This window comes from Spermophilus citellus, assembly GCF_964194105.1.
Source record: "Spermophilus citellus genome assembly, chromosome: 4".
Lineage (NCBI taxonomy): Eukaryota > Metazoa > Chordata > Mammalia > Rodentia > Sciuridae > Spermophilus > Spermophilus citellus.
The window spans coordinates 113,800,204-113,826,590 of record NC_138185.1 but is presented as its reverse complement, the minus strand read 5'-3'; the positions used below and the strand labels follow the sequence as shown (position 1 = coordinate 113,826,590).

General features: G+C 39.5%; 1 protein-coding gene across 1 annotated transcript in view; it reads left to right on the top strand.

Annotated features, from left to right (window-relative positions):
• IQCH (IQ motif containing H) overlaps positions 1-23,040 on the top strand; it is a gene marked incomplete at its 3' end in the record, with an annotated part of 211,921 nt that extends 188,881 nt beyond the window's left edge. Inside the window, exons 18-21 of the mRNA XM_081292857.1 lie at positions 2,358-2,480; positions 13,740-13,801; positions 17,507-17,615; positions 22,921-23,040. Coding sequence (XP_081148983.1) covers positions 2,358-2,480; positions 13,740-13,801; positions 17,507-17,615; positions 22,921-23,040 — 414 coding nt within the window. The remainder of the gene's footprint in view (positions 1-2,357; positions 2,481-13,739; positions 13,802-17,506; positions 17,616-22,920) is intronic.
• Positions 23,041-26,387: the final 3,347 nt, after the last annotated feature.

Below are 26,387 nucleotides of genomic sequence, written 5' to 3'. Positions count from 1 at the left end.
TTCTAGCATAATGCCCAACTTAGAGATTCAGAAACCAAGAGACAGACAGGAGAGCAACTCATGATAGGTCAGGGTGATAACAATGTACAGTCGTGAGGCACAGGAGGGTCAAGTAGATTTTATTTTGTCCAAAAGAAAAAAAATCTTGGGAGAGGATGGAGAAAGGTTGACCAATGGGTATAAGTCACAGTTAGACGGGGACAAGAAGCTCTGGGTTACTATTGCCAGTATGGTGACTATGGATAACAATTAGACACTGTACCTTTTAAAAAGCCAGAAGAAAGGCTTTTTATCAAACATGATAAATGTTTGAGGAGATAAATATGTTTAACCTGATTTAAACATTACAGAATGTATATGTGTATCAAACATCACATGATATCCCATTAATATGTATTTTTATGTTTTTGTATGTTAGTTAAAGTTTTTAAAAAATTCCAGTGGCTACAGATGGGACAACACATTTTGAAGGTACACAATCCAAGATGCATTAGTCTGCAGGGGCCTAACATCTTTTTATTTTTTTAAATTTTTAGTTGTGGATGAACACAATGCCTTTATTTATTTATTTTTATATGGTGCTGAGGATGGAACCCCATGCCTCGAATGTTCTAGGCAAGTGCTCTACGACTGAGCCACAACCCCAGCCCCCTAACACTTTCATAGGCACGGATTCTGCCTACATATGGGAAGAGCAGCCTTAACAGTGGTACTGACCATAACCCTCAGATAACAGCACTTGATATGAATGCTGAAGGAAAAGACACTCCACATGGGGTGACCATGAAACCTGTGTTGTGTGAGAGAGAGAGAGATACACAGGAGAGGAAAGGATGACCGTCCTGTGATGGCACTCAGTCATCCCTAGATCTCTGCATTATTTCAGAGACAGACAGACAGACAGACAGCCTGAAGACTGACTACAGATGAGTGTCAGGTTGCTAGATCGCCCACAGCCAGCTTCCTACCATTTGCACCTCCTTTGACTTCTTTTCCAAGTCACTGCACCTGGTTGCCCAGCACCTGAGGATCCCTAAGTTTCAAGATATGGGCCAAGAATCTTCATCTTCTATGATCTAAGTTTGCTGTATATGCAGTTCTTCAAATTTCTAGTTATCCCAGGAGAAACAGCTGATTGTCAGATGCAAATGTCACATCTCATAAATGGCACGCTACAAAATTGTCAGGATTCAATGTGTTACTTTTTGTGCATTCAGTTTTAAATATTTTGGGGAAATATGTATGTAAAATTCTTTGGGTTTATTGTAACTAGTCTCTTTAGGGTAGCTCCCCCTGATGGATATCTTTAAAGAATAGCCATCTTCCAAAGAAAGCAGTAGTATCAAAATTCTAATATTGAGCTGGGCACAATGATGCATGCCTGTGATCCCAGTGACTCAGGAAGCTGAGGCAGGTGGATGGTGAGTTCAAAGCCGGCCTCAGCAAAAAGCAAGGCACTAAGTTACTCATTGAGACCCTGTCTCTAAATAAAATACAAAATAGGGCTGGACATGTGGCTCAGTGGTTGAGAGCCCCTGAGTTCAATCCCTGGTTCAAAAAAAAATTTATATATATATAAAATATTGGCAACCTCAAGCAAGTGGGTTATGTTCAGTGGCTTGCTTCCAAAAATGTATGGTATGGAAAAGGAGAAAAAGCATCTTTAGGAGAGAAACCTGTAAAGTTTTGCTAAGGTGGCAGAAGAAATTGTAGCCAGATAATCCAGGTGAGCATCATCAGCAATAAGTCATGTTGATAGCATATGTGTTGGCCACCTTTATGTTACTAAAACAAAATATCTGAGGTAATTAACTTAAAGAGAAAAGGTGTGTTTTGCCCACAGTTTTTATGGTCCTGTCCATGATGGAGTGGCTCCATTGCTTTAGGCCTCTGGTGGGGATGACAGATTGTAATACCGGGGGAAGGTAGTAGAGCAAAACCACTTTCATCATGAGCCAGGACTCAAAGCAAGAGAGGAAGAGAAAGACATGGGGCTCCTGCAGTCCTCTTTGAGGGCATGTCCCCACTAACCTAAGGACAGCTCATAAGGCTCCACCTCCCAATGTTCCACCACCTCCCAAAAGCACGGCCCTGGGGACCGAGACCTTCACACATGGAACATTCAACAACCTATAGCAGCATGGATCCTTGATGCAAGGTAATAAAACTGGCAGTTTATTTGTGTGATCTTCCTCTCAATGACACAGTGCCCCTGTCTCACCAGTAACCCACAGTTCTGTAAGATGTCAATGACAAGGCCACTCTAGCTTTTCTGCTTATCTGCAGATATTCTAACACCCAAAGTGTGTCTAAATGTGTTTAGAAAGAGCCTAACTTTCAGCTGTGGCCTTTTCCAGTTGCTGGCAACCAGCCGCTATGCCGTGATGAGCACCCAGCTGAGGCACAACAATCTCTCTCTGGTTTTCCACTATGTCTTTCTCCAGATGTGCAAGGCCCACGGCATCGGCTATGACCTTGAGGTATGAGGGGTTACAGGTTCGCCAGGGTGGATCCAATACTGGCCCGCAGGTGCTCGAGGTGATTGATAGCTTGCTGCCCCTTCAAAACAGATATTCTTTAAGAATTCATTTGTCATGTATTTAGAGGAAGGTGGAGGCTTAGAGGGCAGAAAGGCACTCCACCAGGAGTCGCACAGACCTGGGAAGTTCAGTTCCTGTCCAGACTTGCTCAACCACCTTGGTAATGCAAAAGCCCTGCTCTGGGCCACAGAGCTGGAATTCCAAGTTTAAGACACTGGCGGATTTGGTTTCTGCTGAGGACCTGCTTCCTGGCTTGTAGATAGCCACATTCTCGATCCTCACATCAGAAAGAGAGGGAAATCTAATGCCTCTTTTTTTTTTTTTTTTTATAAGGATGCCAGTTCTAACGGATCAGGGCCCTACATTTAGGACCTCCTAGAGCCTTAATCATCTCTCCTTGAAGGCCTTGCATGCCATATAGTCATCTACGGATTGAAGGCTTGAAAATGTTAATTTGGGGACAGTATAACTCAGTCCATCACATTCTCCTATCTCATATAACAATTTACTCCATGAAGGAGTTCTGATCAAAAAGGGTGTCTCCCATTTTTGATCCCTGTGCAACCTCCTCATCCTGCACAGTCTCCTCACTGAACTTGTGTCTAGAGACTCATGTGACTCTGGAGAAAGTTTTTTTTTTCCACTTTGATGCAGATTTTCAAATCTCTGATACCCAGGGCTGTTCTAAGACCCCCGAGGGCCGGTGTGCGTGCTTACTTGTGGAAGATCCAATCCCACAACAAAACATTGAAATAAATTCACCTCCCACATTAAATATAATGTATATATAATAACATAATAATTGAGCAGTAGCCAGTTGATTGAATGCTTTGATTTGCAGAGATTAAGTTCAATATCTATTAATTTTTAGTTGTCATACTTGAGGACCAATACCATTTTCAGGAGTCAGATATTTTTATTAGCCCTTGAAAAGCATGCAAATCTTTAGCATGGGGCTGACCATGACCATGGAGCTGATACTTGGCAACCCCCAACAAGCTGCCAGGACACTGCCAGGGTGCATAAGACCCTTTGGTTTGATTGATTCATGCTGGTTGCAAACATGTATAATGGGGCTCATATTGCCTTGCAATACATTAAATTTGATAAAATGCAGAAAGGATGAAAAAGCCAGATTGAACTGATTTACCTTAAATTAATTGTTGCGTCTGTTGCACAGGATCCCTTTGTAATTAGTTTCTAGCTCCAAACTGATGAGACTGAAACACTGTCACGTACCACAAGGTGGCCAAATCTAACTGTACCTCAATCTGAATCTATGTATTTTCTTCTAAAATATCAAAATAGATCAAATTCTGTGAATAGGCATATTGGGCAGGAAAAGACTCCTGCCTAAAAGAAAAAGTGCTCCGTCATTTCCTATTACCTGGAATTATTTCTAGAGATTTATTCTTAGTCTAAAGGCTTTGCACTTGATTGGGGTACTAAGCTTCAAACTCAATAAGTTGTTTATACTTTTGTCTTTAGAGTTGATCAGATCCAATTCTAAGAACAGATTTTAGTAGGGAAACAGATTGACATGGCCCAGGGAATGCCCGGGAGGGGCACAGGGGAAGGAGTTTCACTGAGGGTCACCGGAGACAGCTACAGAAAGGGTGCACAGAGAGGCACCAAAGACAGGCAGCACAGTCTCCAAGATTCACCTCCAGGTGGCCCATGCTGAACAACTTACAGGATGAAATACAAAACAGGAGAGAAGAGAGAAAACTATGGATTGGGAGTGATAGAAAAATGGAACAGCATGAAGAAGAGGACGGCAGAAACAAAGAGAAAGAATAAAATCCAGGAGCTGGAAGAAGTCATTTTTAAAAAGGAAAAGAGATAATGAGAGAGAGAGAGAGAGAGAGAGAGAGAGAATAATAAACAGAAAAGGAGAGATGGTAGGGAGTGGGATTACAAAATTCTGAGGTCAAAGGGGTCATTCGACCATAATTTTTGAAAATTCTTTAGCAGTATCTTGTTTTTTTTTTTTTTTCTGAGATGGGTTCTCATATTTTTAGACCCCGGGGTCCATCTCTGGTCAGAATTCTCTACTTTCTCTCTAGAGGTCCTTTTCTTGGTGATGAACCAGCATTTACAGAGCATCTATGTGGTTCGGCCATGGAACTGAGCACCTCACTTCACTGTCTCACTTACTCTTCATGCTGTGTTATAAGAAGGTATACTTCTGTCATATGACAGTGAGGATTTTCCCAAGATTACAGAGTCAGAGTCAGACATTTCATGGAACTGACTTTTTCTTTCTTTCTTTTTTCTTTTATTTTTATTCTTTTTTTTTTTTTTTTTTTGGAGGGGGTAGGGAGTAACCAGGGATTGAATCCAGGGGCACTAAACCAATAAGCCACATCCCCAGCCCTGTTTTGTATTTTATTTAGAGACAGGGTCTTACTGAGTTGCTTAGGATCTCACTAAGTTGCTGCGGCTGGCTTTGAACTTGTGATCCTCCTGCCTCAGCCTCCTGAGCTGTTGGAATTACAGATGAGCACCACTCTGCCCAGCTGGCACAAACATATGAACCCATAATTGTCCACAAAGTCAAACATCATTCTTTTTCTTACACTAAGGCATCAGCTATGTGCCTTTTCCTTTTAACAACTATTTTCCACTAAAATAGGATTACCTACTAGTCCCCAAATGCTGGGATCCATTTCAAATGAAACCTTCCACTTAGATACCTCTTATGTGCTCTTCAGCTACAGAAGCAGACTTCTCTTCATAGGCCCTATGAAGCCCCTGGGGAGAAGTAGCCAGGCATGGTGGTGCACACTGGCAATTCCAGTGAGTAGGGAGACTGAGGCAGGAAGATTGCAAGTCCAAAGCCAGATTGAGCAATTTAGCAAGACCCTGTCTCAAAATAAAAAATAAAAAGGACTGGGGATGTGGCTCAGTGTTTAAGTGCCCCTGGGTTCAATCAATTAACTTCCATAAAATTTCATTGCCTCTTTGGGTTGTATTAAGTCTGAAAAGAAAATCATTGACCGAAATACCAATGTGAACTCTACAACCTCTTCTCACTCGTGGTTGAATTTAAAGTGGGTGCTTGTTCCTGAAAAAGAAAGTAAAATTAACAATACATCATTGTCAATGCTACCAAAAGAAGAATCCTCCAGTGTTCCTATTCCTGAAAATTGTTTTTCTTTCCATTTTTCTCCCCTCATAGTGCTGGGGATCCAACCCAGGGTCTTGAGCATGCTAGGCAAGTGCTCTGCCACTGAGGTACACCCCATGTTATTTCCCATATTATCATAGAATTTCAAGTGATGTTTCTTGTCCAAGTTCTCAGGGGGAAAAAGAGAGAGAGAAGTCAGATCACCCTAGGGGTTTATTTTTTCTTGAATATTGGAAAGAAGCATTGCTGAGTTTGTAAGCAACTTGGTGGGTCTCATTCCTGGTATTTCTGTGATGTTCCAGAACAACCCCCACTGGTTTCCTAATGAAAGGAAGTTGTAATGAAAGCCATATGGAGAAAGGCGTCATGTTTACTGCCTGCAACAATGTGGGGCAGAGCTGCTCTCTCTCATACACACACACACACACACAACACACACACACACACACACACACACACAGAGGCAGGCAGTGTGCCATGGTCTTAAATAGTTACACAACTGCCAGCAATCATTTCCTTAGGCCGGGGTGTTGCCATGGGGGCAACCATTAGAGTTGCTCAATGATATTCTTTCCTCTCTTTCCAGGCATGTAACAGAATTATGCTCCCTCAGCCCTCCCCCTAGAGTTGGGTTTGGCCATATAACTTGTTTTGACTCATGAAATATGAGCAGAAGTGAGATATGTCCTTTTTATGTGGAACCTTTAAGAGTTGCCCTATACTTTTTCCTGCCTGGGGAAAATCATGGAAGCACATGGAGACAGAGCCTTCTTCAGCCTGGTTCCTAAGGGGACCAACAGTGATCTACCTGAGGAGGAGCATGAGCAGGAACTACAGCTTTTGTTATTAAAAAAACAACCAAGAACTGGGTTTAAAAAAAATTCCTGCAGCATAAACTAATTTGTTATAGAAATTAATATCAAAAGAAGGATGCTCCTACAACAGAAACCTAAAATTTTGATACTGACTTAGTGGTTGGGCAATGAATAAAGAAGCTGTTAATGGAAACAAGAAGGAGCACAATCCTTGTTGTGAAGTGGTGAAATATTTGGCAAAACCAACACCTTTGATAACTTGGAAGGCAAATAATATACTTAATGTACCTAAATCTCTAGAGAAGCGCTTGGAAACTATGATCACTGTGTATGCTGAGCACTGTTGGCTGCACTTGGCCATATACAAAAATTACAAGCTTCTAAATGAATGTAGAAGTTTGCAAATAGAAATGAGAGGGAACAGAGACATTCCAGAAATTTGATATTTTATGAAGCTGGAAAAGCTAAACTGATCCTAAACCTCATAAAGGAAGTATTTTAAAAGCCAAGTAAAACTCAGCCTCTCAATAAGGGTCAAATTAAAGATTTCTAAAACCTACCATTAAAACCTCTGGCTGCATTGAGGTATCTCAGAGTAAGGATACAATAAAGATTATGGTGTTCAGCAATGTTGTCATGTAAAAGAAATAACCCAGGAAAGAGACAAAGGAAATAGCTCTCTTACATCTGATAAGGCTGAAACCTGATTCTTGAAATTAAGAGAAAGAAAGGCATAGAAACAAGAAAACAGCCCTTTTTATATTTGATTTAGTGACAGGGTCTCACTAAATTGCTGAGGCTGGCTTTGAACTCTCAATCCTCCTGCCTCAGCTTCCCAAGATGCTGGGATTATGGCAACCATCATGCCTGGCCTGAAATCAAAGTTTTTGAGGAAACTCAAAAGAAAAGTATCACTCTGAATTAAGAGACTGTCCTGTATAATACTAAACACAACCTTTGGACCTTGAATCATCTATAGGCAGGAAGCAGGTAAGAAAGTCTAAAAATTTCTATGGAAGATATAATTTATTTTCTTTCAAATTTATTTTAATTAGGTATATATGACAGCAGAATGCATTGTAAACAACTGCAGCACAACTTTACATTTCTCTGGTTGTACATGATGTAGCGTCACACCATATGTGCAGTCATACATGTACCTAGGGTAATGATGTCCATCTCATTCTACCATCTTTCCTATTCCCATTTCCCTGCCCCACCACTCCCTCCCCTTTGCCCCAGGAAGATGTAATTTCACTTTATATGTGGCCAGATGATTATGAAGAAGGAATAAATTTCCAGGAGGCAGATCAAAGGACCACAAAGAACAATGTCTCATCAAGCAAGTGGCATCAGGCCTGTTCCGGGAACATTTCTCAGCCAAAGGACAGGAGCCCTTGATACATCGGCCCAATGGGCCTTCAGAATTGCTACAGTTCTCCATCTTCTATTTGTCTCTCATTTTTGTTTTTGTTTTTATTTTTATTTTTTCCTTCCAGACAAGAAGATTTATCCCAGGGACCCTGTTCCTATTCTCCCAATGTTTGAGTGGCAAGGGCTAAGCAGAATTTTTTTTGTTGTTGTTCTGGGGATTGAACTCAGGGGCACTCGACCACTGAGCCATATCCCCCAGCCCTATTTTGTGTTTTATTTAGAGACAGGGTCTCACTGAGTTGCTTAGCGTCTTGCCATTGCTAAGGCTGGCTTTGAACTCTCGATCCTCCTGCCTCAGCCTCCCAAGCCACTGGGATTACAGGCATGCACCACCACACCTGGCTGAGCAGAATTTTTTAACTTTTGTCTTCTCAGATTAGGGCAGTCAGACTTAATCTAGAATCTCCAGATTTGTGAAACATCCATAATTACTAATAATAATATTTGAAAGTGTTTTACACATTGTAAAATATTTTCCCATATTTTGTTTCAGTTTTGTCATTATTTGAAAGGTAAATATTCTAACTTTGTAGACAAAAAGTTGAGGATTAAAAGACTAGACCATTTTATATGTTTTCATAGCAAAAGATTGTTACTATGGTGCTAATAACTAGCCTGAGAAGAATACTACACAAAAGTAAAATTTTAAATATGGTTGAAGGAGGAAAAAAGTTGATAAAAGCAAACAAAATTCTCTATTAGCCTAAGATACTACCTGGGAAAACAGGCTTGAATAAGATATTACAATGAGGAATCTGACATCCAGGAATGAATACAGGGAGTGTATTCTCAAGGGAGTGTGATTGGGATACTTGCGTAGATGGCATTGCCGGTAAAAATTTTTGCCTACAGTGAGGTTTAGTTTGGTGAGCTGCTAAAATGTAGATCCTCACATCTCTCACATGCAAAGTCAAATATTTAATTGTTTTATGGAGTGTTAAAAAAATCAACTTTGAATAAGCCCTTTAATTCTGTTATTCCCTCCGGATGAAGGCTGAGAAGATCCCTGGTCACATTTCTTGGAGAGTTATAATGTCCTGCCAAACTTAGATGTTTCATTCTGGCTATGACAAGGTAGATTGTATCCAACTAATTCTTTTGCCAAAAATGATTGTGAAAGCTGGACAAGTTTGTAGAATATATATCCATATATAAAATCACTGCTTGAAGGCAGAGGAGGGCAACCCAAATAAGTTTTGCATATGAGGAACTAGAGTCCTTAAGCATATAAGTGTCATATTTACCCCAAAATTTTTCTTTGAAGACATTCTCAAATCATACCAGGGAATAGATCCAAACAGAAATCACAGTCTTGTTTAGCTGAGGAGAAAGAGATTGGAATCCAGGATTGTCAAACTGTTGCCAGGTACACTGGTGCACGCCTATAATCCCAGAGAAATCAGGAGGCTGAGGCAGGAGGATGGGAAGTTCAAAGTCAGTCCCTAAGTAACTTAGTGAGACCATGTCTCAAAATAAAAAATAAAAAGGGCTGAGGATGTGGCTCAGTGGATAAGCACCCCTGGGTCAATTCCTGGTACTACTACTACTACCACTAATAATAATAATAATAATAATAATAATAATAATAATAATTGTTAAACTATTGGAGACTTGAGAGTCAAAATCTTAGAGCAAAGGTCATCAAAGGAAAAGCCCCCCAAATTTTGCCCTGTTTAAATCACTGATAGACTTCTCTCTGTGTTTGAATATCTTAAGATTCCAAGAAACACATACAACAACAAAAAACAACAGTAGCTAGAAGGTTAAAGATCAGACAAAGATTTCAAAAGGACCCTAAAAAACACTCCAAACTTTTTAAAAAATATTTATTTATTTTTTAGTTGTAGTTGGACACAATACCTCTATTTTATTTATTTATTTTTATGTGGTGCTAAGGATCGAACCCAGGGCCTCACATGTGCTAGGCAAGCACTCTACCACTGAGTCACAACCCCAGCCTCAAACACTCCAAACTTTGAGTGGCAACTTCAGAAGGACTAAGTTCTAGGAGTAAGGACACTTCTCTAGGACAAAAGATCAAAGACAAAGAGGAAGGAGAAAAATTTAAACAGACCAGAACCAACAACATCTAAAATCAACCTTTGATATGTCAAGATGATCTGACATTTCTCTATCTGCCTGCCAAAAGCAAAACTTAACACCCTCTTTGCAGGACAACATCATCATCTAGAGCCTCAATAGTCTTCCACCTTAAATGACCAGCACACAATAAAAAATCATAAGACATGCTAAAAGATAGGGCCAAGTAATTTAAAACAGAAATATATATATATGACCCTCAGGTGATTCAGATTTTGAAGTTATGAGACAGGGACTTTAAAATAACTATGATTAAGTCTCAGGTAAAAGGAGGAAAAGAATTATAGAATATTCTTTAGAGTGACAGGATAATTTCATCATTGTTCTAAATCTATTTTTTTAAGTCAAGCAGAAATCCCAGAACTAAAAATTATTATGACAAAAGTTAATAATTTAATTCATTAGTTTAATAGGGGATCATAAAAAAGTTATAACTACAAGACAGGTTAGTGAAAATATTAAAAAGGGAGAAAATGATGAAAATATAGAACAGGGCCTTAAATTATATGTGGGAAAAGGAAGAGAAGTCTAACCTCCATGCAGTTGGGCGTCTCAGAAGGCGACAAGAAAGAGATTTTAAATAAATACTGAGAATTTTTCAAAATTGGTGAAATGATATCAAATTGTATATTCAAACCATACGTCAAATCTCTGAGAAGATAAGGAAAATCACACTTGGACACATAATTAGATGGCTGAAAGTCAAAAAGAAAGAGGAAATCTTAAAAGCCCATAAAATAATAAAGGGATGTTATCCTCAAAGGAGCAATAATACGACTGATATCTGAGTTTTCAACGGAAACTGTAAAGGGTAGAAGACAATTGGATCATAATTTTAAGTTACGGAAAAGAAAAAAAAAACTGTCAACCAAGAATTCTATTCCCAGAAGGGGAAAAAACAATCCATAAATGTCCACAGGTCCCTGGGAATGACACGTCTGTGAACTTACTCTGCATACAGGGATTAGAGGCCAGATGGTGTTCTCCCTCAATATAGAAACATTTGAACAAAGGGATAAATGCAATTCTAAATGAGAACCACTTATTGGAGGTGACTTGCTCTATTTGTGTTAATAATAGAGCCCCAGAACAGCATCGGCCCACAGAAGTATAATGTAAGCCACACATCTGACCACACAGATAATTTAAATTTTTCTCAGAGCAATATTTTAAAAGTAAAAAGGAATAGATAAAGCTAATTTTAATGATACTTTTGGTTAACTCAATTTTTCATTTCAACATAATCAGTATAAAAATTATTTAAACACTCCACAACTCTATTAAGTCTTTGAAAGTTACAGTCCTTGAAAGCTGTGTTCCAACTTGAACTAATATTTCAAGCTCTCAGTAGCCTCCTGTAGCTAGTGACTACTACACAGCACAGTAAGAAGTGTGCAAAGGGTAAGAGGCAGTGGGTCTCCACCCTGGCTGCCTTAGGATGCCTTGAGTGAGGAGCTTTGGAAGTACAGATGCCCGTGCAGGGCTGCCAAAGGATAAGGCACGTAGAGCACTCATATTCAACCCAAAATTTAAGGGCGGGGCGGAGGGGCGGTGAAAGACTCTCAAAAATAAAGATAAATAATGTTTTAGTACATTTTATTTTAAAAATCAAAACTAAAGCTGTGCACGGTGGTGCACTCCTATAGTTTGGGAGGCTGAGGCAGGAGGATTGTGAGTTCAAAGCCAGCTTCAGCAACTTAGTGAGGCTCTAAGCAACTCAGAGAGACTGTCTCTAAATAAAATATATAAAAGGGCTGGGGATGTGGCTCAGAGGTTAAGTGTCCCTGGGTTCAATCCCCAGTATCTAAAAAAAAAATCAAAATTAATGCAAGATATTGTGATGAATAAAATATCAAATTTTTCAACAAAAATAGAATCATATTCCTGATACTCTTCTTCTACCTTCAGGTTGTAAGATCAGCATAACACTGCCTAGGGCCCACTCCAGACCAAATAAATCAGTATTTCCAGAGGTTGAGCCCATGCATTATATTTTTGGTGCTGTGGATTGAACCCAAGGGTACTTAACCACTGAGCCACATCCCCAGATCTTTTTTTAAAAAGATACATAGATATAGATATAGATATATGGATATAGACATATATATATATTTTTAAATATTTTTTAGTCTTCAATGGACTTTTATTTTTTATTTATTATATGTGGTGCTGAGAACGGAACCTAGTGCCTCACACATGTTAGGCAAGTGCTCTACCACTGAGCCATACCCCAGCCCCTTTATATTTTTTTAGTTGTTGATAAACCTTTATTTTTTATTAATTTATATGCAATGCTGAGAATCAAACCCAGTGCCTTACCCATGATAGGCAAGCACTCTATCACTGAGCGACAACCCCAGCCCCTCTTTTCAATTTTTTTTTTTTTTTTTGAGAAAGGGTATCACTAAATTGCTTAGGGCTTTGCTAAATTACTGAGGCTGACTTTGAACTTGCGAACTTCCCAGTCCCTGGGATTACAGGCATGTGCCACTACACCCACCTTGGCATTGTATTTTTTAAGCACCCAGATGATTCTAATCACTGAGGGCCATTGTTCTACTTCAAGGACTGTCCTAATGCTTGTATTTCCTAAAAAGTGAGGAACTGATAACTGTTATCATATAATTCTGTTACGTAATTTCTTTTACCAAACTTCCAAAGTGAAGTTTTCCTTTTTGAACTTCAGTGATGGAGATCTCACAACTTCACAGGGCAGCCATTTCCACTATTGGACAACTCCAGGGCCACATCTTACTTATCTGGAGAAAACTTAAAATTTTCAAAAAAGGGCAAAGCCACATATATGAAAATAAATGCATGATATTTTATTTAACGGGGAATTAAACAGATGGTATAACCAATTCAAAAGAAAATCCAAAAGCCAAGCCTCTTTATAGATCAGGAACATTGAAATAAACATGCAAATTAAGGCAAAAAAGGATTTTCTACAAGAGGACCAGGAGAGGAAGTCAACTGAACCCCATCAAACCTGACAGAATTTGTTTGTCCATCAGCTGTGAAATATCTCCCATAGAATCTGTCAGATGAAGCAGCAGGGTATGCTGCATACAATACATCATTTTCCATTGAAGTAAAAATTATTTTTTACCCAACGAATTTCTTCCTTTTTCCCCTGCAATTGCTCCTCCATGCTTTTCGAATTCTGATATGCATGAGATTCACCCAGGAAGTGTGCTAAATCCTTCAAGGATCCTGAGCTTGGATAGTGCTCATGAAAATGCCTTTTTAGCAGACACATTAGATGATTCTGCTGCAGGTTTCTGAGGATCATTCTCAAAAAACACTGTTGTAGAACATACCTACCTACTCTGTTTTCTTGAGATGGCCTTTTCAAACGTGCTTCTCATAATATTTGAAGATAGCTCTAGTTTTGGTTTGGTTTTGGTTTTGGTTTTGGTTTTGTTCTGGTTTCAGTTTGGGGTGTGTGTAAGATACTGGAGATTGAACCAGGGGATTCTCCACCATTGAGCTACATCCTCAGCCCTTTTTTTTTTTTTTTTTTTTGAGATAAGGTCTTGCTAAATTTCTAAGTCTGGCCTCGAACTTGCCCTCCTCCTGCCTCAGCCTCCCAAGTTACTGGGATTACAGGTGTGCCCTGGCTAGATTTATTTGAATCAGTCTTAGTGCTCTTGGTGGGGTATATTTTCTTTGCTTCCAAGATAATATGCTATTTCTTTTCTTCCCACTCAAATCTCACAGGACAGACAAGGAACTATTTTTATATTATATGAACACCTGAAGAGAGACAAGCTGGGCATGCTGTGAGTATGGCGTGTGTCTATGGGATGGATAAGCAAAGAAAGTGACTATCACATCCATCAAGAGTGGTGCTTCTCATGCACTTGAGTCACCATGTCCATTTATTGGAAGTCTATCTTGTTTTATTTAGATCTTCAGGTATTTCATAAATGTGTTGGTCAAGATTTATAAATATAATATCTATAATCAAAGATTAAGAGCCTACATTTAACACATTCCACTCAAGCAAGGTGCAACAAAATCTATTTACATGGGATCAGCTCAGATGTCCCAAGGATTGCCCTTCTTGCATGCTTTGAAGAGTGCTAAGGTGATTTGGCAAGTGTTCCTCCAAAGGGAGGGTCAGATCCAGTTTCTCCCCTGACATAGTCTTCTCAAGGTATGTGTGCTGGGCAGCACCCTGCTGGAAGTGATCTTTGCTCTCATCAATCCTCTTGAACTTATGCAAATGTTCTGGTTTTTTTTCCCTTTGCAATTTCATCTAACGTTTGAAATCTTAGATGTTTCTCATCATCCAGGAAGAGGAGAACTGGGGTGTTGAGTCCTCCACTCCAGTCTCCACTCAGGCCCACCCAGAAATGAGACCGCCATCTATAATGTCCCAGCTAGCATGCATTGCCCAGGTGTTCACTTCTAGGGTGATAATGGAACCACAGACACCCCTGGACATGCCTAAGGGAGGAGCTACCCTTGGCTTCCTGGCGATGTTCAGTCCCATAGCTCTCTCCCTTTCCTGACCCTTCCCCTGCCATGTTCTCTCCAAAGTAGTCCCTATGATGCTAGGGCTGTGGCTGGACATGAGTCACAAGCAGTTACTGTGACTAGGAGAACCAAGCTGTCAACTGGATTTGAACTGGCAAGCTGATAAGAAGTTTCTAGAGACACAGTCTAATTAGGCAGGAAAGATTCAAGATCCAAGCTATGTCTAAGCTCAGGAATTCTGACGAATGGGTTTGTTAAGTACAAGAACTAGAAATGAGAATGCAGAGATATGACCTTTGTCTTACTGGGCATCAGATAGCATAGAAGGTCAAGTGCAGAGGAAAGGGTGGGCTAGAACTGAAACCACACAAACCTTCATGCACATGAGATAAGGAAGGGAGGGGCGAGCTCCCTTCAAGTGATATGTGGGCCTAATCCAGTCCCAGGATGAATGTGTGGGGTCATTCCAAGAGGCACCCAGTTCACAGCTGAGAGTCAGGAAGGGAGAGCCTGACCATAGGAGCACAAAGTGGGTGCCACTTTTGGAGACCCAAGCCAGCAGGGAGATGGCATGAAGAAAGTCTGTTGAAAGGTGACAGAGCCCAGCAGACCAGGGCAGGACTGGCATCCAGAATTGATGGGATGACCCTGGGGAAAGTGTTAACAGGGCAGAGACAGAGTTCCTGAGGCAGCCTCAAGAAAACTGATGCTGGTGGGTCCTTGGGCATAGAGGGGCCAGGTAAGAGGAAAACTGTAACAGAATTTAGGAGACAGAGAAGAAGAGATATGAGCAAATGAACCCCCCTCACCAAGCCGCCTTTTCTACTGTCTTCTGCCCATTAATCTCATCCCTTAATGCAATCATGCAGTCAGAGAGTGCTAGGGCACTCACCACACGGCAAAGTCCACACCGAGCCTCGTATAGGGAACTGGTACATCACGCAGAGATGATGGGCCTGTTGCCCCTACTTGTGCAAGTTTGTACAGAATTTGCTAGTGTACTTTGGTGAATATTAGAAAAGATTCCAGACTGTTCTGGAATTCTCACTTGCATCTAGCCATGCCTTCTCGAGTGTGAGATGAAAGGGCAGAATCACTGCACCTTTGTTAGGCCTGGTGGTGAGATGTGAACACAGGCGTTTGAGAACAGGTGATTTAACAGACAGTGGGACCGCCCAGGGGACCGCCCAAGTTTATAGAACCCATGTTGAAAAGAAATCATGAGTCAATAGAAACTTTCCTCTGAGCACCTTAATTTTTCTGGAGCTTCTTAATTTTACAGGAGGCTTCTCTAGAGATTGCTGGGCTTTTTTGGCTTTATTGCGGTCAGGTGGTGCCAGGGGGACAGCATGCACCTGCTGCTGCCTTAGGAAAGGTGAGGGGCTCCAGGAGGGGACAACTTTATAGACCAGTTGTAATTCAGCTTTTCTGGGATAACTTTCTACTATCTGCAGGCATTCTGGGATATTTCTGAGAAATAGTGAAATTGGAAGAGAAATTTTAAGGAAAAGGAAATGAAAGGATCTCCAGAAATGAAGGAATTAACAGGACCCCGCTACACACACACACACACACACACACACACACACACACACATGCGCGTTCGCGCCCCCCCCCACACACCTGTAATTTCTTTTGAGAATAGGTCTCTATTTTTATTCTATGTATGAGAAGGATGTGGGGAGCTTGGTGAAATGACATAGTCCTGCACTCCCAAACCAAAGATATTGGTTTTGTTAATCCTGGGTGAAGCCCAAGAATCTGTTTAAAGGAGAAGGAGAAGAGAAGCACCACCACCACCTGGGGTTTTAATTCGTACTGACCCTGTGGTAATAAAACACAAGTTGCTCTTCAAAATTGCTGCCTGAAGTTGCCTTTGGCTATTATTTATTTTCTGAAAGGAAGCAGCATTAGTGTTTAGCAGCTGCGAGGAGTAAGCCATCTTGGATTTTGGTAATGTCACTCAAGAAGTCCAGAAGCACTGACTTAGTCCGGTTCCCTCATTTCAGAGAAAGGAAATGAAGACCTAGAACACTTAAGTACCTTCCCCCAAAGTCACACAGTCAGTGGCAGGACAAAGAGCCCTGGGCTCCTGTCCTAGCACCTGGGAGTTTTGATGTTACCCTGACCCAAGGGAAATCCTGAAGAGGCTGGAAGGCAGCCACTTCAAAAGGGACCAAAGCCCTAGACTCTTAGGACTTAACTTTTGGCAACAACCAGGAGAGAAGTAGTCCCAGGTATTTGGGCAGTTGCCTTAAGAGGCAGCTTTTTAAAAAATTGTCCCTTCTCAAGTCAGTACAATTAAAAAGAAAAATCAATCCATTCACTTAATTTATTTTTTTCATTTAATGGAATTTTTAAAAAATCACCAGAAAAATAACCTGGAGTTTTGTTTCCAAGTTAAAACATAAGCAATCTAGTTGTCTAGAGTGTTTTCCCACCATACTATGATGCTACAGGATGTTTTTTCTCTGAAACCTTCTTAAAGTGGCCATTCTGCTTTGTAAAGACAGCCATTCATGATTGGGCCCCCATTCTCCCTCAGCGCAAGTTCAGCAATTTCATAAGCAGCAGGAATCACTTGTACGCATGACATAAACAATAAACCCCAGTCAGAAGTCTCCAGAATCCAGAGAAACAAATTTCTCTTTGGACAAGGAAAGTGTGAGGCATGAATGATACTTAGCAGCAGTTCTCTTTAAACAGTTTTTTAAATGAGTTAATACTACTGTCCTAGCTCAGTAGTAGCCTTTTGCTAGAAATGAATAAACCTATTGCTATCATCTGCTAAGTTGATTAATAAAAAAAATATTTATTACGCAAACCCTTTTTGTTGACAAGTTAAAATGGAGCCTCATCTTTCATATCTCCCTGAAGATTGCCACCTTGTGAGATTGAAAATACTCATTAAATTCCATCACCAGACGCACAAATGAGAGGGCGATTGTTTTCAAGCATGTGAGGGGAATCGTTGGTAAACTCATTTGTTTGGATATCATTAACAGAACAATCGGTGTGGATCTCCAGGGGGTCCTCATGACCTTTGCTCGCAATCTCTTCATCATCCATCAAGAAATATCAACACCTAATATGCAAGGCGAGACCAATTTTAAGGTGAGGTGTTAATTAACTAACGATCCTGGTTAATTTCTATACAAGGGCTGAAAATACCTCATGCTGTATTGTAAACAAGTGCTAAACCATCTCTTTTTTTATTGTAAGCAGTACATATTTTACAATGTGCTGGGTCAATATTGTAAGGTTCCCACTGAACCTGTTAGTTAAATTTTATAGTTTGAAACTTTTTCTTTGAAATATAGTAGGCTTGCTTTAACTTGGTGCCATATTCAAACCCCAGGTCTTGCGACAACAGCTTTCTGATGCTGGAGGTGAAGTTGAAACATCACAGTAGAACCAGAAGAGAGACTGTCCCAGCCAAAATTTGTGAATGTGACCTCTCTGTTTCAGACAATCTGTTGTCTAGGGAGCAATTCCTAGAGAGCCCCAGTTTGTAGAGCCAAAGAAGTTCTAATGCCTAAAAGGACAAATTGTTTTAGGCAGAGGCAAGAAAAAAGTCCCAGCTATATGTGGGCTGTCCAGCCCCCACGATTCCCCCAAAGTGGGGTGGGTGTTTCCCCACCCACCTTATTGAAGCCTCCATGTGGCCTCTAAAGATGTTCCTTGAAGTCCAGTTGTGGGTGACTGACTAGAAGTTTCCACATTCTACAGTCCAGGAGCAAGACCTGTGAGGGAGTTTTTAAGATCCCAGCTGAACAGAGATGATGGCTCAGTATCTACCAGTAAGGCCTGAATCTGATTCCCAGGCTGGACCTTCATTGCGTTTGAATGAGTCAAGTGATTCAAAGGACTCAATTAGAAATCACATAAGTTTTTCTCTTACGGCCCAACTAGAGCTTGATAAAAATGTAATTTTTATTACATTTTTTAAATTCAAGCTGGAGCCTGCCCTCTTTAATAACAATGATGAGGATACCTACATTTTACTCTTCAAAGTGATATTAAAATCTGGGACGATGACCATTGCTTTTCCTACAACATGATAGAGAGGATTCCAGAGGGAGAAATCTAATAGTGAGTCGGGAAGCCAGAGTGGGGAGGGGCCAACCAGTTCTTCTATTTTATAGCTAATAAGTTCAGCAAGGTTGCAGGACATAAGATCAATATACAAAAACCAGCTGACCTTCTATATACTAGCCATGATGAATTTAAAAAATAAAATACAAACCATTATGGTTGGATCCGGAACATCTCCCAAAGGCTCAGGTGTTGGAGGCTTGATTCCCAGGGCAGTAGGGTTCAGAGAGGGCCTTTGGGAAGTGATTGGATCTCAAGGCCTCTGAGCTCATCAGTGGATGAATCTACTGATGACTTCATAAGTTGATGGCAATATTAGCAGGTGGTGGAAACTACAGCTGGTGGTGCCTAGCTGGATGACGTAGGTCACTGGCAATGAACCCTGGAAGGGTATATCTTGTCTTTGACCATCCCCCAGCTTTGCTGCCTGGTGGCCATGAGGCCCTGCTCATGGTGTCCCGCCCCACCTCAGGCCGAAAGCAACGGGACCATGGCTGAAGCCTCTGAAACCATGAGCTAAAATAAATATTTCATTCTCTAACTTGTTCTTCTCAGGGATTTTGTCCCAGTGACAAAAAGCTGAGTAACACACAAACCACTTCAAATTACAATAGTATAAAAAAGATGAAAAATTTATGGGTAAATTGAACAGAAAAAGTACAATACTCATGCACTAAAAACTTCTAAACATTGGTGAAATTAAAGAATACCCAAAAAAGTGGGAGGATATTCTATGCATGTAGAAGTCTATTATATTTCTAAGATTGCAATATTCCCCAAATTGATCTATAGATTTAATGCAATTTCTATCAAAATTTCATCTGACTTTTTAGTAGAAATTGACAAGATGATCCTAAAACTTGTGTGAAGAGGCAAGGGACTCCGAATAGTCAAAATAAGGGGAACAAAAAATTTCTCAATTTCAAAGCTTACTACAAAGCTCAAACAATCAAGATGGTGTGGTACTGGCACAAGAATAGGCATACAGATCAATAGAATAGGACTGAAAGAAGACTAGGGGCTGGAGATGTGGCTCAAGTGGTAGCGCGCTCGCCTCGCATGCGTGCGGCCCGGGTTCAATCCTCAGCACCACATACCAACAAAGATGTTGTGTCCGCCGAGAACTAATAAATAAATAAATAAATATTAAAAAAATTATCTCTCTCTCTCTCTCTCTCTCTCTCTCTCTCTCTCTCTCTCTCCCTGTCTCACTCTCTTTAAAAAAAAAAAAAAAAGGAAGACTAAAAATAAACCCATACATGATGATTAATCGATTTTCAAAAGGGTGCCCAGACAATTCAACAGGGGTAGAATGACTTTTTAATAGAGGGTAGTGGAACAAATGGATAGTCATATCCAAATAATAAAGCTGGACCTTTGCCTGACACCACATTCAAAAAATAAGTCAAAATGGATCAAAGACCTGACTGAAAGAGCTAAAACTATCAAACTCTTAGAAGAAAACAATGTTGTAAATCATCATGATCTTGGATTAGCAATGGTTTTAGGTAAGATGCCTAAACATAAGCAACCAAAGTATATATAGATAAATTGGGTTTCATCAAAATCAAAACCTTCTATTTGCCAGGCACAGTGGCACATGCCTGTAATCCCAGCGGCTCAAGAGGCTGAGACAGAAGGATCGTGAGTTCAAAGCCAGCCTCAGCAACAGCGAGGCACTAAGCAACTCAGTGAGACCCTGACTCTAAATAAAGTACAAAAATAGGGCTGGGGATGTGACTCAATGGTTGAATGCCCCTGAGTTCAATTCCCAGTACAAAAAAAAAAAATCTTCTGTATATCAAACAACACTGTTAAGAAAGTGGAAAGACCACCTAAACAATGAGATAAAATATTTGTAAATCATAAGGATCTAGCATCCACAGTATGTAATGTACTCTTATACCATAAGAAAACACAGAATATCCAGTTAAAAAGTGAACAAACAATAGACATTTCTTCAAAGAACATATACAAATGGCCAATAAGTAGATGAATAAATGCTCAACATCATAAGTCATTAGGGAAAAGCAAATCAAAACCACAACAAGATACCATTTATACCCACTATGATAGCTTTAATTTAAAAAGCCAATAACAAATTGGCAAGCACATGGAGAAAATGGAAACTGAAAAACTTATACATTGCTAGTAAGAATGCAAAATGGTATCACAGTTATGTAAAGTTTGGTAGTTCCCCAAAAAGTTAAATGCAACTGGGTGTGGTAGTGCACACCTATAATCCCAGTGGCTCAGAGGCTAAGGCAGGAGAATTGTTAGTTCAAAGCCAGCCTCAGCAATTTAACAAGACTCTAAGCAATTTAGCGAGAAGCTGCCTCAAAATTTAAAAAATTAAAAGACTGTGGATGTGGCTTAATGGTTAAGTGCCTCTGGGTTCAATCCCTGGTACCAAAAAAAAAAAAAAAAAAGGTAAAATGTAAAATTACTATATGATCTAGCAATTCCACTTCTACATATACACTTGGGAATATAGAAAATACAAAAAAATATGTACATTATGTTTATCAAACCATGATTCATAAAAGCCAAAAAGTATAAACCATCCAAATCATTGACTGGGAAATAGATGAATTCCTTTATAGTATATGGACAATATTCATACAACAGAATATTATTCAGTCATAAAAAAGGAATGAAGTACAATAATCTGTGCTGCAATATGGATTGACCTGAAAACATGGGAAGTGAAAAAAGCTGGTCATGAGAGGACAAATACTGTACGACTGCAAATATATAAAGCATGAGAGGTAAGCAAATCCATGGGCACAGAAAGTAGGTTAGTGTTTACCAGAAAGTGGGGGAAAGGTAGAAAATGGGAAATGACTGCTAACAGGTACAGGGTTTCTATTTGGAGCAGTGAGAATGTTCTGAAATTACACAGTGGTGAAGGCTGGTATTTACCAAATACCACTGAACTATATACTTTATAAAGGTAAACTTTATGGTAACTCAATAAAAAATAATTAAAGAACTTGGAGTGGGCTCAGTGGTAGAGTACTTGCCTAGTATGTGTGATTCCCTGGGCTTGCTCAATCCCTGGCATCACCAACCCCCCCACTCTGCCACCACAGAACCCAAAAGTTAATTAATTAATTAATTAATTAATTAATATGGGAAGGTGTTATTTTACTCCCCAAAGACCAATAGAAATAAGCTTTCCCGGGGCTGAGGCTGGGGCTCAGCGGTAGAGCGCCCACTTAGCACGTGCAAGACACTGGGTTCGATCCTCAACACCACATGAAAATAAATAAATAAAATAAAGATATTGTGTCCAACTACAACTAAAAATATATTTAAAAAAAAAGAAAAAAAATAAGCTTTCCCTTCAGCTTGCTGGCCATCTTTATAGTATGACCAGACCAAACTTCTCAAATTATCTGTAATAAAGAACTTATTTGTGGGCTGGGTTGTGGCTCAGTGGTATAGCACTTGCCTACCACATGTGAGGCACTGGTTCAATCCTCAGCACGACCAAAAATAAATAAATAATTCAGTTATAAAAAAAAACTTATTTGTTTTGTTTTGTTTCTGACATATCATGCATTAATATACTTATGTAAAATACAACAAAATTGAATTATCAGAAGAATGAAGTAAAAAAATTAAAGCTATAAAAAATGTAAACTTACTTTATGATCCAGCAATTCCACTCCTGAGTACCTACTTGAGAATACTGAGTTTGCATTGGTTAAGAGACTAATCAGAGCAGATTATGTTTTCATTATTAAATTTAATAGACAAACAAATTTCTAGGAAGTTTTCTGACTTCTTTTAATTTGGGTTTTTTGGGGTTTTTTTTTTTTTTTGTATTGAGGATTGAACTCAGGGGCATTCGACTGAGCCACATCCCCAGCCCTATTTTGTATTTGATTTAGAGACAGGGTCTCACTGAGTTGCTTAGCATCTCACTTTTGCTAAGGCTGGCTTTGAACTCATGATCCTCCTGGCTCAGCCTCCTGATCTGCTGGGAGGAATGTGCCACCATGTGTGGTTTTACTCTCAAATTTTTTACTCCTTTCAGCAAGACTGATAGCAAATAATCCATAGATGGGTACAGGTCAGAGCAACACACTTTGAACAGAACTAGTCTAAACCGTACTTAACTCCACAAAGAAACAAAGGCTTGAGGGATTAGTGTTGTAAGAGGTCTTTAAGTGATGAATTCTTTTTTTTTGATTTACCAAGTATTTTTTATTAGTTACTGTCCAAAGCACAAGTATAGAAGACCTAATGACATCATCCTTTCCTCTTTTATTTGGTTTACCTGGCCAATTCAGAATGTTGTTGTTTTTATTATTTACAGACCGCCATTGATGATATTGAAAGTATTCTGAAAGTAACAGAAGAAAATAAAATCAGATCCAAAGAGAAGCAGTCCAAAGACAGTGATGACCCCTCCAGGCCTGATGCCAAGGCACATTAAGATTTTGGATACCAGTCTGGAGCAGGAAAGGGCAGTATTTCTTTTGTTATAGGAATAAAAGTCAGGGGAAATGATTTTGTTTTGTTTTCTAAGAGACAAATCAGAACAAATTATAATGTAACGCTCTTTTTAAAACTGTGTTTATTAAGTGATATTACTTCCCTCCATGAAACCCAAACTCGTTGGTGTTCTCACTTGAGAGTGTCAAACAATCCCTTCCTCTTCCCAAACTAGGGGAAAAAATAATCTTATAAAAGAAGAAAGGGACAAGTCTAACTGATACTTCATCTATTTCTCTGCAAGCTCTATGTTTATGCACTTTTCCTTTGTTATGTTTTATAAAGTTTTCTCCGATTTCTATGATTCATATATCTTCTACATTTCAAACATTGAATAAAGGCATAGTCATTGCTCTTCTGGAAAATTTCTTTTAAAAAAAACAGTCTTTTTTTTTTTCCCCAAGTAAATAATATGAATTTTTTAAACAATGTTTTATCATTCTTTCTTTACGCCAAGCCCCATTGTTTGTTGTTACTGCCTTTCGCCAAAGAGTTAGCCAAGGCCCATGTCTGGTTTGCCAGAGCGGGAGAAGGGATCTAGGTGGCAGCATCTGCTCTTGGTTTAAGATGCAGCGTGACTGGAGCCTGAATAAACATTGGTGTTCTCTAGTTCTCTGTTTCACACAGCCCTGCGACTCTCCCTAGCTGATTTCAACAGCACCTGCCAAGGCAAATGGTTAAAGTCTTGCAGGGCTGACGATAACTCTCAGGATCGCTTCTTAATTGTACCCAAATATTTCTACATCAGTCACCTTTACTGAAGGGTGAAATAGCAAGGCACAACACCAGAATCACGTATCAGTTGAAAGAATGGCCTTTGTATCTATAAAAGTACTTGAGTGTGTGGGGGAGATAAATATTTTTTACCTATGGAATTTCGATCATTTTTAAACTGCTCTTGCCACAGGCTATGAGTTTCTGGAGAAAATTAACATTTCTCAGTGTGTCCACTTTTGTTTTGCCATAGTTGGAAATGCATTCATTAGCTAGGTTTCCTGCCTGCGCTAGGTACAACGATGACCTCTTTTTCTTGCCAGATCTCTAATCCTTACGAGGGGCCTATTGTCCAGACACTTGACGGATAGGAAGTCCTACATGCCCATTAGAGTCGAGCCTCTATTGAAGCCAGAGCAACATAAGGTCCAAGAGACTCATTAGTTCACTGGCACAATCGTGTCCTGAGAGTAAATGAAACCCTCTGTCTCCTTATGGCTCTCATCTGCTCTGGACTTCAAAAGAAAACTGTCTCCGTTTTGTTCAGCCCAGCAGTGGATCATTCACATGGCGAAAACCCCTGCTAAACACGACAGAACTGTTAAATCCATCAGGGAAGTTTTGTTTGTGGATTTTGATTAGCACTCCCAAGCCTCAAGCTGCTGGCAATAGGAAAAGGAGTCCGCTGTCCTGTACGATTTTTGAATTCACATGATTGGTTTCTCAAACAATGCCACTTGCCTCCTTTGCATATATCATTACCATATACTGCAGAATGCTTCCAAATTCAGGCCTTCTCTCCAGAGTCAGATCTCACTACAATAGGACCAGGAGCAAGGTTCTCTGCCTAAACACCTACTGCTTCAAAATGAAAAGGCGAAAAATTGGTATAATAAAACAGTCACTTCAACTAATTAAGTGGAAGAAGCCAGAGGACCAGATTAAATTAGTGAAATGTTTTAATTACAGAACATTTAAAAAGAAGCATAGTCCATTATCTTTTAGCACATACATGCTATAACAATACTGTGCTATGGGTAAACTAAATTAAGTTCGGAAAGAAATTATTCCTATGTACACAGTGTCTGAAGTACCCCAAACATAATTTAGTCAAGATCAATGACTGAGATTTTACTATTATAAATAGGATACTGAAATCTCGGTTGGTAAGAGGATTCTTGGAAAATGCTGTATCATTTTTCAGGAAGTTTGGGGGAAATCAACTTTGTATGAAAAACAACTCATTATTTAATGTGAATGTTTGCAAGTGTTAGAGAAGCAAATCGTACTAACCATTTAGGAAAGCATTATTGGATAAATATTACCCATTTTATATCACCTTTAAAGAAACAAACTAGATGCTAACATTAAATACAGACAACCTGTGCTGTCTGTCTACATTTCCATTATTCACTTACATTTACAACTTACTGAATACTTGCTAGGGGCTCGGTGTACTGTGCTATATTTTGTTTTATTGCATCTTTCCAACAAATCTATACAGGTAGGTACTGCTACTGTCTTCATTTCACATACCATGAAATTCAGATTTATGGATCTCATCCCATGCTTTAGGCTAAATGAAAATAAATTTAGGATTTGCTGTCTTTTATCATAAATCCTAGTATGTCATGTAAAGTAGAAGGTTCGGTTTCATTTGCTCCAGGACACACATGGTTTCTCTCTTCTATCACAAATTCTAGTGTGCTTAACATGTAGAACAGGTTCATTTACACATACCTCCTGCTAATAAAATCAACCTGTACAATTGGCAGCATCATAAGACAACACAATCATGTAAGCAAATAAATCAGAAGAAAAAGTGGTCTCAGTGGAATTCTCTGGTGGCGAGGGATCTATAAGACTTTGGTGGGGAAAAGACACCAGGAAGATTCAATAGTTTGGAAGCTGAAAGTCATTCCCTGCAGTTTGGAGAGATGGATATGGGGGCAAGAAAGCCTGAAAGTAAGGCCAGAAAGGGCTTCCAATGAGATGGAAAATAACCAGGCAGGTGCTGTCTTAGCTATGTCCTCCAACAATTGTAAACATCCAATTTTCCAATCATAAAAATATGTATTTTATCCTAAGTAATATGTTAGTAATCTATCTGATAGCTTTAACAATTAATAATCATTTGTATTCTTCTGGCACCTTTCTTCTAAAGAGCTCAAAGCGATTTACATTTATTATCTCATTAATTTCCAATACTGTCCCTGTGGGGAAGGTAATAAGTATTTTAACATTTAAATGTTTATCTTTCAAATTTTCTCAAGCATAAATTAATTATATTTCCAAAAATGTAAATGTTCATTAGTTTTATTTTACTGTTCCTCTGGCTTTCATGTGCATAACGCACTTGTTCAACTCCTTAAATGTACAAACCAGAGTAAATTGCATTTGGAAAACCATAAATTCAGTTGCCAAGATAATGTGAGGGTGGACATTGGGTGAGGGATGCGTTTGCTTTTGCTTTTCTCTCTGGAAAAAGCTTGGTCCAACCCACTGCAAACACAAATGAAATGTGCTGGGCGTGGCTCCTCTGTATTTTCCTTATCCAGTTTGTTAAGGTTTGGA